At 44.1% G+C, this 13,397-nt stretch overlaps 1 protein-coding gene across 1 annotated transcript in view; it reads right to left on the minus strand.

Annotated features, from left to right (window-relative positions):
* Positions 1-5,677: 5,677 nt before the first annotated feature.
* Positions 5,678-13,397, minus strand: part of LOC311233521 (trafficking protein particle complex subunit 14-like) — a gene marked incomplete at both ends in the record, with an annotated part of 34,246 nt that continues 26,526 nt past the window's right edge. The window contains 5 exons of the mRNA XM_084320487.1: positions 5,678-5,834; positions 7,728-7,842; positions 10,618-10,696; positions 11,262-11,398; positions 12,194-12,345. Of these exons, the coding sequence (XP_084176613.1) occupies positions 5,678-5,834; positions 7,728-7,842; positions 10,618-10,696; positions 11,262-11,398; positions 12,194-12,345 (640 nt within the window). The remainder of the gene's footprint in view (positions 5,835-7,727; positions 7,843-10,617; positions 10,697-11,261; positions 11,399-12,193; positions 12,346-13,397) is intronic.

Below are 13,397 nucleotides of genomic sequence, written 5' to 3' on the forward strand. Positions count from 1 at the left end.
ACTGGTACTCTTATCAAGTAGAGACCCAGTCACATTCAAACATATGGGTAATCAAGTAGAGACCCAGTCATATTAAAACATGGTAGCCTACTTCTGTCTCTTGACCCATCAGAGACAGACAAGTGACCCATTTTGCATCCTGACAACCCTGCCAATCTCTGGGTTCTGGACACAGACCCATCGAGGCAAACAATCACTGCGGATTAAAAAAAAATTCTTTTCGTTTATCGATTTTTACTACTGGGCAGTCCAGTAGAGAGAGAGAGAGGAAGAACGGGAGACAGAGTGGGGGGAAGACATTCGGGAAATGACGCCGGGTCGGGGAATCGAACCCTGGTCGGCCGTGCCGCGACGCAGCGCGTTACATGGTTCGCCACTTGGGCGCCCCTGTGGATTAACATTTAATGGCATTTGCTGAAATGATAATGGTGATGACACAACACTTTGGGAAATCACCTCCCACTCCTTATCAAAAAGAATAAGTGACAGCAGCAAACACAAGTACAGGTCGGGGCATCTCTCTTGTCAACAGCAGCCTCACTGAGCAATGGTTGTCAAGAGTACAGGATGTCAAGTTAGATATTAGATGTTGACGCCAAAGCACGTAGAGAGATAGGGCCCCTGTTTATTTCCTGTTGCAAATAAACTGGTGACAATTAAGCTGTTCCCATAGCAATGGAATCCTTCTGAAAAGGTCTAGTCCAGTGTTTCCTGATTTCAGATTACACAGCTTTGGAGACCAGCTTTGGAGACCAGACAATTATTGCAAATGGCCTGTTGCATATTGTACACATTTCCATGGGGGTTGGCTGCACTTGAATGCACAGACTGGGATGTGTTCCGCGATAACACAGACAATATTAATGACTACACTGAAACAGTGCTGGACTTTGTTTGTACTCTGGTAGAAGAAACAATCCCCTCTACCACAATTAGAGTTTACCCAAACCAAAAGCCCTGGGTAGACAAATCCGTCCGTGAGGCTCTGAAAGCGCGCACTTCAGCCTACAACGCCGGGCTTGTGACAGGCAACATGAATGAACACAAGGCGGCGAGATACAACGTAAGGAGGACAGTAATAGAGGCAAAACAGCGCTACAGGCTGATTCCAGAGGTATGTGGCAGGGCCTCAGAACGATGACAGATTACAAAGGCACCTCCCTCAAGCTGAACAGTGACATCTCCTTGGGAAATGATCTCAATACCTTCTATGCGAGGTTTGAGGCTGTAAATAACAACACCAGCCTACAAACCACTGCAATGGAGGGGGGGGGGGGCACTGCTGATGGAGACTCAGTGTTCAGGATAACAGAACATGAGGTGAGGAGGACCATGAGTCTGTGCCGACCAATTGGCCCCGGTATTCACAGCAGCATCACATTAAAACAAGAGGCAGGGGAACTATGTGAGAATGTTGTTCATTGACTACAGTTCAGCATTCAATACCATAGTCCCCTCCAAACTCATAGCCAAGCTCAGGGACCTGGGCTTGAACTATGACCTCTGCCAGTGGGTCTTGGATTTCCTGACGGGCAGACCCCAGGTGGTGAGAGCAGGCAACTGCACCTCCTCATCCATCACCTTCAACATAGGGGCCCCCCAGGGCTGTGTTCTGAGTCCCCTCCTCTACTCGCTGTACACACATGACTGTGTGGCACAGCGGAACAACACAATCATCAAATTTGCTGATGACAGTAGTGGTGGGCCTGATCTCTGCAAATGATGAGGGCCTACCTGGATGAGGTAAAGAATCTGGCGAGGTGGTGTTAGGAGAACTGCCTCTCCCTGAACGTCAGCAAAACAAAAGAGATGATTGTGGACTTTAGGAGGTCGGGGGTCAGGGACTACAGCCCCCTCAGCATCGACGGGGCACCGGTTGATAGTGAGCAGTTTTAAGTACCTCGGAGTCCACATATCCGAGGACTTGACATGGATCACACACATTGACAGTGTAATCAAGAAGGCACGGCAACGCCTCTACTTCCTTAGGCGCCTAAGGAAGTTCAAAGTGAGTCAGAAGATCCTTAAGAACTTCTACTCATGCACAATAGAGAGCATCCTGACCGGCAATATCACCTCCTGGTTTGGGAATAGCACCGCACAAGACCGTAGCAGACTACAGAGAGTGGCCCGTTCAGCCGAACGCACAATTGGAGGTGGGCTTCCCACTCTCCAAGACATTTACAACAAGCGCTGCATGGGTAAGGCTAAGATAATAATCAAAGACTCTAGTCACCCAAACAACTGCCTCTTTGAACTGCTGCGTTCAGGCAAGCGATACCGGAGTCTCATGGCCAGTACAGAGAGACTCAGAAGAAGCTTCTATCCCCAGGCCATCAGGATGCTCAACGACAATAACACTATGTAAAAAACCATCAAATACACTCACAGCACACACATCCACACGCACACACTCACTTTACCCACTTCAGACACTTTATATTATATTTATTGGTAAAGAGATTGCACCTTACCTAAGTTGTACCTCATCCCATTCTGCATTGTACTTTATATTGTATTGTAACTCAGTTAAAAAAAATTCCTACTCTGTATTGTATACTGTATATGTATATTGAACACTTTTGTTTTGAACACTTTTGTTTACACTTGTTACGTTCTATTTTTAACTTATCTATTTTATTTTTATCTAGCACACTCTCAGGAGCAGAACAGGAACAAGCATTTCATACAAAAGTATTCTGTATTTTTGTATGACAACTAATAAAGAAACTTGAAACTTGAACTTGAAACATGTCCAGGGGCACAATCAGTAACAAGGAAATGAACCAGCAACCAGGTGGCTTCCTTTACCAAATTTTTCTTTCTAAAGAATCTTGGTTTATAATAGTGAACTTATTTTTGGGGGAAAGACACATAATAAGGCATCACTAGGTCTTGTGGCATGTTTTGATTAAAATATCCCCATTTAATGGAAATTCAGTTGAATTACAATGACACACACACACATCCAAACCAACCCAGAATAGGACACAGTTTGGAGGAAGGAGCAAAGCTGGATACCAGTGGTGACACCATATCCCAAAGACAGCCTGGACTACCGTCCAAACCAAAACATTGTGAAAAGTGAAAGTATTCTTCTGTACCTGCAGATTAAGTGAAATTCAAGACGGTTCAGATATGCCTTCATCATCAGTGTCATCAGCAAAGCATTCAATACAGCATTCACTGTAACAACCATGTGACACAAAATAAAGTGCAAAAACTGCAATACTGTCAATGAAAAAAAGAGAGAGAACACATACATTTTAGACACAGCATTCTCCTTGGTGGAAATAATCCCATATATAAATACTGCTAAACCACCAGGGCATGGAGCTCAGCTCTTGTTTTCTTTTTGTCAACTGTCCACAGCGACTTTGAACATTTCACCAGTCGATTTAATTTCCTACAGCAGCCAGATCAGCTCTTAAGTGGACTGATTGAAGGCAAGCTGGCTATTTGCCAAAGTGACAGGTAGAATTGACCGACTTGCAGGCCACATACATAATTGAACAGCAACTGGTGGACCTCTTAGCCACAAACAGGATTAAAACAGTATCTGGTTAGTGGTACGTATTCACACACCACCAAAATCATGTTTAATAAAGGCAACTTGGATGGATGTAATGATGGTTGAGTGGTTTAGACATTTTCTTTTATGTTAGGCGAGATGGAATATTTACTTAGTTTTACACAAACAGAGCTTTGATGGAATTGTTATTGCCTACAGTAACGGTTTGTTGATCCAATGATATATAGGGCTACTTAGCAAACCATCTATATATTGAGCTCACATTTTATGTATCAACTACGTCGGTGGTCCTCAACCTTTTTCATATGAAGGTTGAGAACTACTGTACAACGCTCCAAAGGCACACCTGCCCCTGGCAAATGTGGGTCGAGAACCTGTGCTCACTCCAACACCAGAGCCAGCATTGCAGACCTGTGTATTCCAAGGTTCAAAACAAATATGGGCAAATGTTCTTTTAAATTCTGGGGAGCCACAAATTGGAATTTGCTACCTTTACAGCTAAAATGCATTAGTAGCCGACACAATTTAATAAAAAAGTTAAACCATGGCTCCTTGACAATGTTAAAAACTAGATTTTAAAATGCATGCAAATGTTGTCTGACACATTGTTGTCTGTGGCTATGTTTGTACTGCATTTAAAATGTTCATGTCTATGTAGTTTGTCAAATTGTTATTTGTGGTCATGTTTTGTATTGCTTGTCTGTCTGAGACCAAGGACCACAATGGAAATAAGTCTTGACTTTTTTGTGTTGCATCCTTGATGTTTTCTGGAATCTTGTATTTGTTTAAATGTCAAATCAAATCAAATCACTCCCTGGCCAAGCCGTGTGGGTCGAGAACCTGTGTTCACTCCCTGGCCAAGCTGTGTGGGTCAAGAACCTCACTCCCTGGCCAAGCCGTGGGGTGGGGTGGGGGGAGTCGAGAACCCCTGATACAGCATGACTCATAAGGTCACTGTTCAATGCCATTATACCTTTAAATAATATTTCAACTGCAATACATGTATATTTCTAATGGCTTATATAACCGGTGGTCACAACTCACAAGCTATAGTGGCATTTATGTTTCAGAGGGTTGTATGTAAACAATAAAATAACAACAATTACATTTTCATTCCACATAGATGTATGTTGTTCTCAAAATTGTATCTCAAATGTGAGATTGTACTCCTGAAAACATGAATACTATCAACTCAGTCGGTGCCGTCTCCAGCTCGTACAAAGACCATGTCCCCTGATGAACAAGATGGCTGCCAGTGGCCACTTCAAGTGATTTTGCACACATTTGTCCTCTTGTCTTACAGCGGGTTAAGATGGTGTTGTCAACATGACCCAGAGATGCTCGGATATGGTTATCCTTGTTGTTTTGCCCTGCAAGAAGCTTCTTGTCCTTGATCCTCCTCATCATATTCTTTTCTTCCTTTGTCTTGTTTGTTTGTTTGTTTGTTTCCACCCCATGCACAGAGATGTTTTTGTGTTTGTTTTTACATGTCTGTCCAACTGTGCATCGTTGAGCCATGAAACAAAACACAGAATGTTCAGGGGAGATATTTAAATGTAAATAAATAAATGAGAACCTGACCTTGACCTAGAGAAGAAGAAGGTCATACCACAGTATGTACTGGTTGAGGTAACTGAGATGTCATTACGATTTTACAAGCGCTTAGGAACTGGCAGGCAAGCGGAATTTACAGTCGTCTGATGGCCTCTGTTTTATTCTTCTTTCTCCTTCTTTCTCTTTCGTAGCTGCCCTGTCTCTCTAAGCTGACAGGTTCAACCTGTACTTTATATCTTCCTTAATTCATGCCTTCCTTCCTTCCTTCCTTAATTCATGCCTTCCTTCCTTCCTTCCTTCCTTCCTTCCTTCCTTCCTTCCGTCCTTCCTTCCTTCCTTCCTTCCTTCCTTCCTTCCTTCCTTCCTTCCTTCCTTCCTTCCTTCCTTCCTTCCTTCCTTCCTTCCTTCCTTCCTTCCTTCCTTCCTTCCTTCCTTCCTTCCTTCCTTCCTTCCTTCCTTCCTTCCTTCTATCCTTCCATCCTTCCTTCTGTCTCCCCCTGTCTCTTTCACTCTCTCCCAGTTAACAGAGTCAAGGACTAGTACTTCCTTCTTACCACCATCTGTCTCTGTCTCTGTCTGTCTCTCTCTTTCCTAGTGGATAGGGTCAAGCACTAGGACTTTGCACTCCCTCTTGGCAATCTTATCCAGAGACAGAACAGCTTTATCCTGGGGAGGCAGGTAGAGGGGACGGCCAACAGGGGACCCCACCGGAGGTGTGATCGCACGCCGCTCCATGGCGCTACCCGTCCTGAAACAGACAGACATACACATGCACACGCATGTGTGCGCACACACACACACACAACACACAGTGAGTGTCCGTGGACAGGACTGTGTATGTATACCTCATGATGTGCTAGCATCTGGACAAGACTGTGTGTATACCTCATGATGTACTAACATCTGGACTGTGTGTATACCTCATGATGTGCTAGCATCTGGACAAGACTGTGTGTATACCTCATGATGTTATAACATCTGGACTGTGTGTATACCTCATGATGTGCTAGCATCTGGACAAGACTGTGTGTATACCTCATGATGTTATAACATCTGGACTGTGTGTATACCTCATGATGTGCTCGCATCTGGACATGACTGTGTGTATATCTCATGATGTACTAACATCTGGACTGTGTGTATATCTCATGATGTTCTAAAATCTGGACAGGACTGTATACCTCATGATGTGCTAACATCTGGACTGTGTGTATATCTCATGATGTGCTAACATCTGGACTGTGTGTATATCTCATGATATTCTAAAATCTGGACAGGACTGTATACCTCATGATGTGCTAACATCTGGACTGTGTGTATATCTCATGATGTGCTAACATCTGGACAGGACTGTATACCTCATGATGTGCTAACATCTGGACTGTGTGTATATCTCATGATATGCTAACGTCTGGACAGGACTGTGTGTATACCTCATGATGGGCTAACATCTGGACAGGACTGTGTGTATACCTCATGATATGCTAACATCTGGACAGGACTGTATACCTCATGATGTGCTAACATCTGGACAGGACTGTGTGTATACCTCACGATGTGTGAGTGTCTGTGGACAGGACTGTGTGTATACCTCACGATGTGCGAGTGTCTGTGGACAGGACTGTGTGTATACCTCACGATGTGTGAGTGTCTGTGGACAGGACTGTGTGTATACCTCATGATGTGTGAGTGTCTGTGGACAGGACTGTGTGTATACCTCATGATGTGTGAGTGTCTGTGGACAGGACTGTGTGTATACCTCATGATGTGTGAGTGTCTGTGGACAGGACTGTGTGTATACCTCATGATGTGTGAGTGTCTGTGGACAGGACTGTGTGTATACCTCATGATGTGTGAGTGTCTGTGGACAGGACTGTGTGTATACCTCACGATGTGTGAGTGTCTGTGGACAGGACTGTGTGTATACCTCACGATGTGTGAGTGTCTGTGGACAGGACTGTGTGTATACCTCATGATGTGTGAGTGTCTGTGGACAGGACTGTGTGTATACCTCATGATGTGTGAGTGTCTGTGGACAGGACTGTGTGTATACCTCATGATGTGTGAGTGTCTGTGGACAGGACTGTGTGTATACCTCATGATGTGTGAGTGTCTGTGGACAGGACTGTGTGTATACCTCACGATGTGTGAGTGTCTGTGGACAGGACTGTGTGTATACCTCACGATGTGTGAGTGTCTGTGGACAGGACTGTGTGTATACCTCATGATGTGTGAGTGTCTGTGGACAGGACTGTGTGTATACCTCACGATGTGTGAGTGTCTGTGGACAGGACTGTGTGTATACCTCATGATATGTGAGTGTCTGTGGACAGGACTGTGTGTATACCTCACGATGTGTGAGTGTCTGTGGACAGGACTGTGTGTATACCTCATGATGTGTGAGTGTCTGTGGACAGGACTGTGTGTATACCTCATGATGTGTGAGTGTCTGTGGACAGGACTGTGTGTATACCTCATGATATGTGAGTGTCTGTGGACAGGACTGTGTGTATACCTCATGATATGTGAGTGTCTGTGGACAGGACTGTGTGTATACCTCATGATGTGTGAGTGTCTGTGGACAGGACTGTGTGTATACCTCATGATATGTGAGTGTCTGTGGACAGGACTGTGTGTATACCTCATGATGTGCGAGCGAGACGGTTGTTGGTGAGAGAAGGACTGAGATCGACCCAGACTTGCCTGGTGGCGGTCCAACAGGTCTCTGACAACAGGGCTGGATGGGCTATTCTTACCTGGAGAAAAAATACAGCAAGACGTTATGTTAGGAATACCTCGGCTCTTTATCATCCGACTACAGTTGTAGCCATTTTAGAAATTCACCTGCCTAAAGTATGGCCTAATTTCCCCCCAATATTTCATCCAGAATTGACTCACTCGCTTCACAGTTGGTCATCAAGCCAATCAAGACGCAGCGGTCACAATTATAGCTTTTTCAGTGGACTGCTAACATTAGTCAGCTGTAATAACAATCGAGCAAATTTGCGTTGCAAGACAGTATAGGGGCAACACTGTCTGCTGTGTATTTGAAGTTAAAGCTGCAGTAGGCAACTTCTGAGACATTTGCAAGATGTCAGACACATCAAGTCATGCAGAGCATACTGTATTTTTGCTGGGCAGGTTAACTCTCATTCATTTCTACAAAGTTGCCTACTGCAGCTTTAATGATGGGGCACTTTCTCTACCATAGAATTAGAGTGCATCTGAGGAAGATCAACAACTAAGGGCCCCTCCAGCGCAAATTATCAAATGGAAAAACCAAGGGAAATAACAGCTTAAAGGACCATACTGCATTACTGCATGTCATTGTCAACATCAGCCACATAGTTAACTCTTTCAGGGCCAACAGCACCCTCTGCTGATGCCCTTCTGGGCCAGCGCTGTATCCAATGGCGGAAAGGACTTATTTGCGAGTGCATAAAACATATAAAATATAATAGCAATAGATCTAAATAACATGTGTGGTCGTCAATGAGTTGCTTCCAGTCAACATGCACGTAACAGATCATTCTTTCATACATACATTTCCATTTTATACCGTGATGAATATCAATATATTTCTAGAGCATTCTGTCTCATCTCAATAAACGCCAGCAAAGTGAGCTTAAATGTATTTCCTTAGAAATCGTGCCATTTGTCGCTTGATTTATGAATCGTTTTCAAATAAATGCTAGATTATCGCTGTTATATGTGTACTTATGCACAAAGAGCAGCGGGTCTGAAAAATCGGTTCTCCGTACTTTGGTCGGCGTGACCTCACACACACACACACACACACACACACAAACACACACACACACACACACACACACACACACACACACACACACACACACACACACACACACACACACACACCGATGGCGGTGATAGGAACATCTGATTACCCCAAGACTTGTAACATAAAGGCCTTACCTCACATCTGATGTCATGCAAAAAGATTAATCCAATTCCTGATTGCCATTCCAAATATTGATCGCGTTTATTGATCCAACGTTATATCCAAAATTACATAGATCCACGCTGCTCCGAGTGTCCCCAGTCAATGCAATGGTATCCAGCTGCATCCCCGAGAAGTAAAACCTTGACCGGACAAATTTTCTTGCTGCACTGTCCCACTCAATCCAATCCAATGATGTGCAATACCATCCGGGAGACGATAGGGGGCGTTATTTGCCCTTTGCGAGCTCAGACTCAGTCCCAATGATAACATCAGGCTGGATGGATGAAAAATGAATGGATATCGCTAAATAAAAGAAATATGGATTAAAACCCGGATTTTCTCGGGTTTGGCGCCCAGAGCATGGCGAGTTAACACAGACTATCTCGGGTTTGGCCTCCAGTGAGTTAACATAAACCTATTTCCAAAATTGCTTTATTTCTGAGATATCGTGTTTGTTTATGTTTTGTCAACGGTTGTGTCAGGATGTACAGGTAAACCCAAGAGCAGAACACAAGCACAGAATCTGGTGAACACATTTTTTTAAATAATTGAATAGCACTTCAAGGCAACAATAGAGCAAAACCAGCACAGGGGGACAGGGCTAGGAAACCAGCACAGGGGGACAGGACTAGGAAACAGCACAGGGGGACAGGGCTAGAAAACCAGCACAGGGGGACAGGGCTAGGAAACCAGAACAGGGGGACAGGGCTAGGAAACCAGAACAGGGGGACAGGGCAGGCGGAGAATATAGGAGCAGAGTAGGCGTCAGGAGTCAGGCAAAAAAAATTGGCACACAAAATAAACAGGAATCAAAAGGGTCACGACTAACTGGGGTAGCTGAGTCTATGATCTGGCAGCATAGTGAAATCTGGACTGGGTCTGACTCCACTCGTGAAATTAGAGACAGCCAGAGAGGAAGGGAGAGAGAACCCTGGGTCACGGCAGGAGAGGAAGGGTACTGCAGCTATAGTAGATAGCAGAGGCAGTCATGACAGATTAGCTGAAAGTTACACCTCAGACGAGTGTGAATTTGTAAACACAGGAAGAGGAAGTTGGACTGGCGCTCTGCTGGAAAGAAGAAAGGAGCTGCATGTGCTGCGGTTCAAGGCTGTGGTAGTTCAATACCATTTAATAAGCTTCCCAGTTTGCTCTGACCCCGTCCAGAACTCCACAGGACTCAGTAAGTAGAGGTGTTTTGATATCAATGAGCACATTTTTATTAGAATTTGTATATATATTAGAGTAATACAGTAGTTTTAGATAAAACAAACAAAGTAGTGATTTTCAAAAGGGTGAATTACCTATACCTGGCAACATTCGTTTTTACACAGCGTTTCAATATAAAGTGCAGTGAATGATGTTTAATAATGTACAGTAGGCTGAGATCTACTATGGTTGTGTCTACTGTGGTATGTACACAAAGTCTGTTGAAGATAGGGGTAATCTCTGCTCATTCAGAAATTAGACTGGTATGGTCCTTTAACAATAATTGACTTGCTCACCAACACCTGTTGATTTTAAATATAAATAAATCAAACTACCCACTAATGATGACTGATGGTCTTACGTGAGAGGGGGCGGGCATCAGGAGGTGGGTTGGCCACTGAGGCTGTGAACTGCAGCTTCAACTTCATATGCTGACTCAGCTACAGAGAAGAGGAACGAGGGATACAGATGGAGCAGAGGAAGAGAGATGGTAGGGCAACAAGAAAAGGAGTCAGCTCAATGAAATGATAAGGTAGCAGTCCCTATAAGGCAAGGTATTGCTATTTCTTCATCCACATAATTTCATTGAGCCGTATGTAACAAAACACAAGGGTTCACTGTTGGCCATATTCAAACTAATTTACTCTCAAAATTATGTGGATGTTTGTGAGATTATGTGTGAAATAAATGAGCATTGTTTCTTTTTGGTGCCCGTTTATGTAAGCAGCAGTAAAGTCTCTCACTCCGTATTCCTCTACAGAACACAGTGTGTGGCTCTTTTTTTTTTTTTACTTTATTTTTTAGCGTTTATCGCTTTTCTGGTCAAGCATGACCGACAGTTGTAGGGTGAAACGGGAGAGAGAGCAGGGGGAGACATTCGGCAAATGATGGCGAGTCCGGGAATCGAACTCGGAGTCAACCAGATCCGTGACGCAGCACGGAGTCCCGCAACGCAGCGCGGTAACATGGTGTGCTACTGGAGCACCCCCAGTGTGTGGCTCTTACCTCGTAGAGTCCTGCCTTCAGTATCTGGAAGGCTACGGTGAAGGAGAGAGTGCTGCCTTTGCGACAGTGGCCCAGGTTACTGAGAGGGGAGTGACAGACCACGGCTCCCAGGGCTGCGTCCTCGTTCTGACCACGGCCTGCGATACACAAACATCTCTGTTAAAGGAAAACGCTGACATTATGGGAAATGCAGTCAGGAAGCGGATACGGATCAACTAGTTGACCAAAAACACCTCTCCCAGAGTTTTAACCTAGGCTAGCTGATCCGTATCCATTTCCATTAATTTGTGCTAAGCTAGGCGAGCTTGCAACCGGATAGCTTTCTACTGAACGCACAGAGAGGAAATTGACAGTAAGACAGTAAGCGCATTTCCCATAAAGTTGGCGTGTTCCTTTAAAGCTACTGTACTAACTTTATTTGATTACTGTATCTTATTCGAGTATTGTATGTCCTTGTAGAGTACAACTTGTAGTAGGCTTTTTTCTTTTTACAATTTGCATGATGTCCCTTGACAATGTATTCTCATGAGCGATTTGTAGTTGAGTACCGATTGCATACATATCCTACAAACTGCGGAAAGCTCATGTTCCTGAGGTTTGTCAGGCTGCCGCTTCTCTGTGACTTTAAATTAACATTATGGTTAAGGTTAGGGTTGGGACTAGGGGGGTGAGTTGAGAACTCACCAATTCATAGGAAATGCTATGAAAACTCAGCACTCATGATCACCTCCCAGATAGCAAACTGACATAAAAACAACGTTGGATCAATGTTGAAGCGTCAAAGTATCAACGTTGAAATTTTGCTGAAATGTAATTTTCAACCTCAACCAAAATGATGATTCTGATGTAATTTCAATATTGAATCAACAGCACTTTGCTATCTGGGTCACAGACCCAGACAAACATACACAGATAAATCCAGTATTATGTACCCTCAGGAGTCCAGACCAGGCGTACAGCCAGAAAGTCCTGCAGGTTGTTGATCAGGACGTATCGGACCCGGAAATGTTCCTTTACCCGCACCGTGCCGGGGCAGCTGGCTGTCATCACAAACCGAGGGCGGTCCAGACGGATACTGGGCAGCCTGGTCACCACATGGAGAGAGGAACCAGAGAACTCAGAGTCATCAAGTAGGGTTGTCACTAGGGCTGGGCAACATACTGTGAAAGTTCCCTTTAAGGCCTCTGCCCCCTGAATCCTCCCCTTCCTCTACCCCTTACCTGTTCGTCCCGCCCCCTTTTCCCTGAAAGCTTAAGAGGCAAGCTCACAGACTCCTGGCCAGAGAAAGTCAAGTCCTCTATTGAACTAACTACCTGATCTAGTAATGTTTTAACAATAAATGTGTATCAACCATGAAGATTTGATCATGCACATGATTAACCTTGTATCGTAGTGTGTGTTTTGTCTGACCGTGTGGAATTGAGATACAAAATTGCTGAAAAGTTCATATTAAGTTTCTCACAAAAACTTTGAGAATTAGGAGAATCAGTTGAATATGACCGTGTCAGTTTGACAGTTTGATCACACATCAGATTACCACATAGTCCAATATGATGAACAACGACTGGATTGATTAATATCCATAATGTCCATGAAGTCTAATGCATTGTACAGAGATAATAGCTATGAATGAATGAATGAATGAATGAATGAATGAATGAATGAATGAATGAATGAATGAATGAATGAATGAATGAATGAATGAATTCATTCATTCATTCATTCATTCATTCATTCATTATTAATGTAAGCAACATTAATTTGTGCTAAACTAGGCTAGCTTGCATCCGGATAGCTTTCTGAACTTATTGAACGCACACAGAGGAGATTGGTCTATCTTCTTGTCTAATTCTGCAGCTTTAATGATGGGGCACTTTCTCTACCATAGAATTAGAGTGCATCTGAGGAAGATCAACAACTAAGGGCCCCTCCAGCCCAAATTATCAAATGGAAAAACCAAGGGAAAGGACCATACCAGTGTTACTTCATGTCATTGTCAACATCAGCCACATAGTTAACATAAACCTATTTCCAAAATTCACACAGGGGGTCAGGGCTAGGAAGCCAGCACAGGGGGTCAGGGCTAGGAAACCAGCACAGGAGGACAGGGCTAGGAAGCCAGCACAGGGGGTCAGG

This window comes from Notolepis coatsorum (genome assembly GCF_963971535.1).
Source record: "Notolepis coatsorum genome assembly, chromosome: 8".
In the NCBI taxonomy this organism is placed as follows: Eukaryota; Metazoa; Chordata; class Actinopteri; order Aulopiformes; family Paralepididae; genus Notolepis; species Notolepis coatsorum.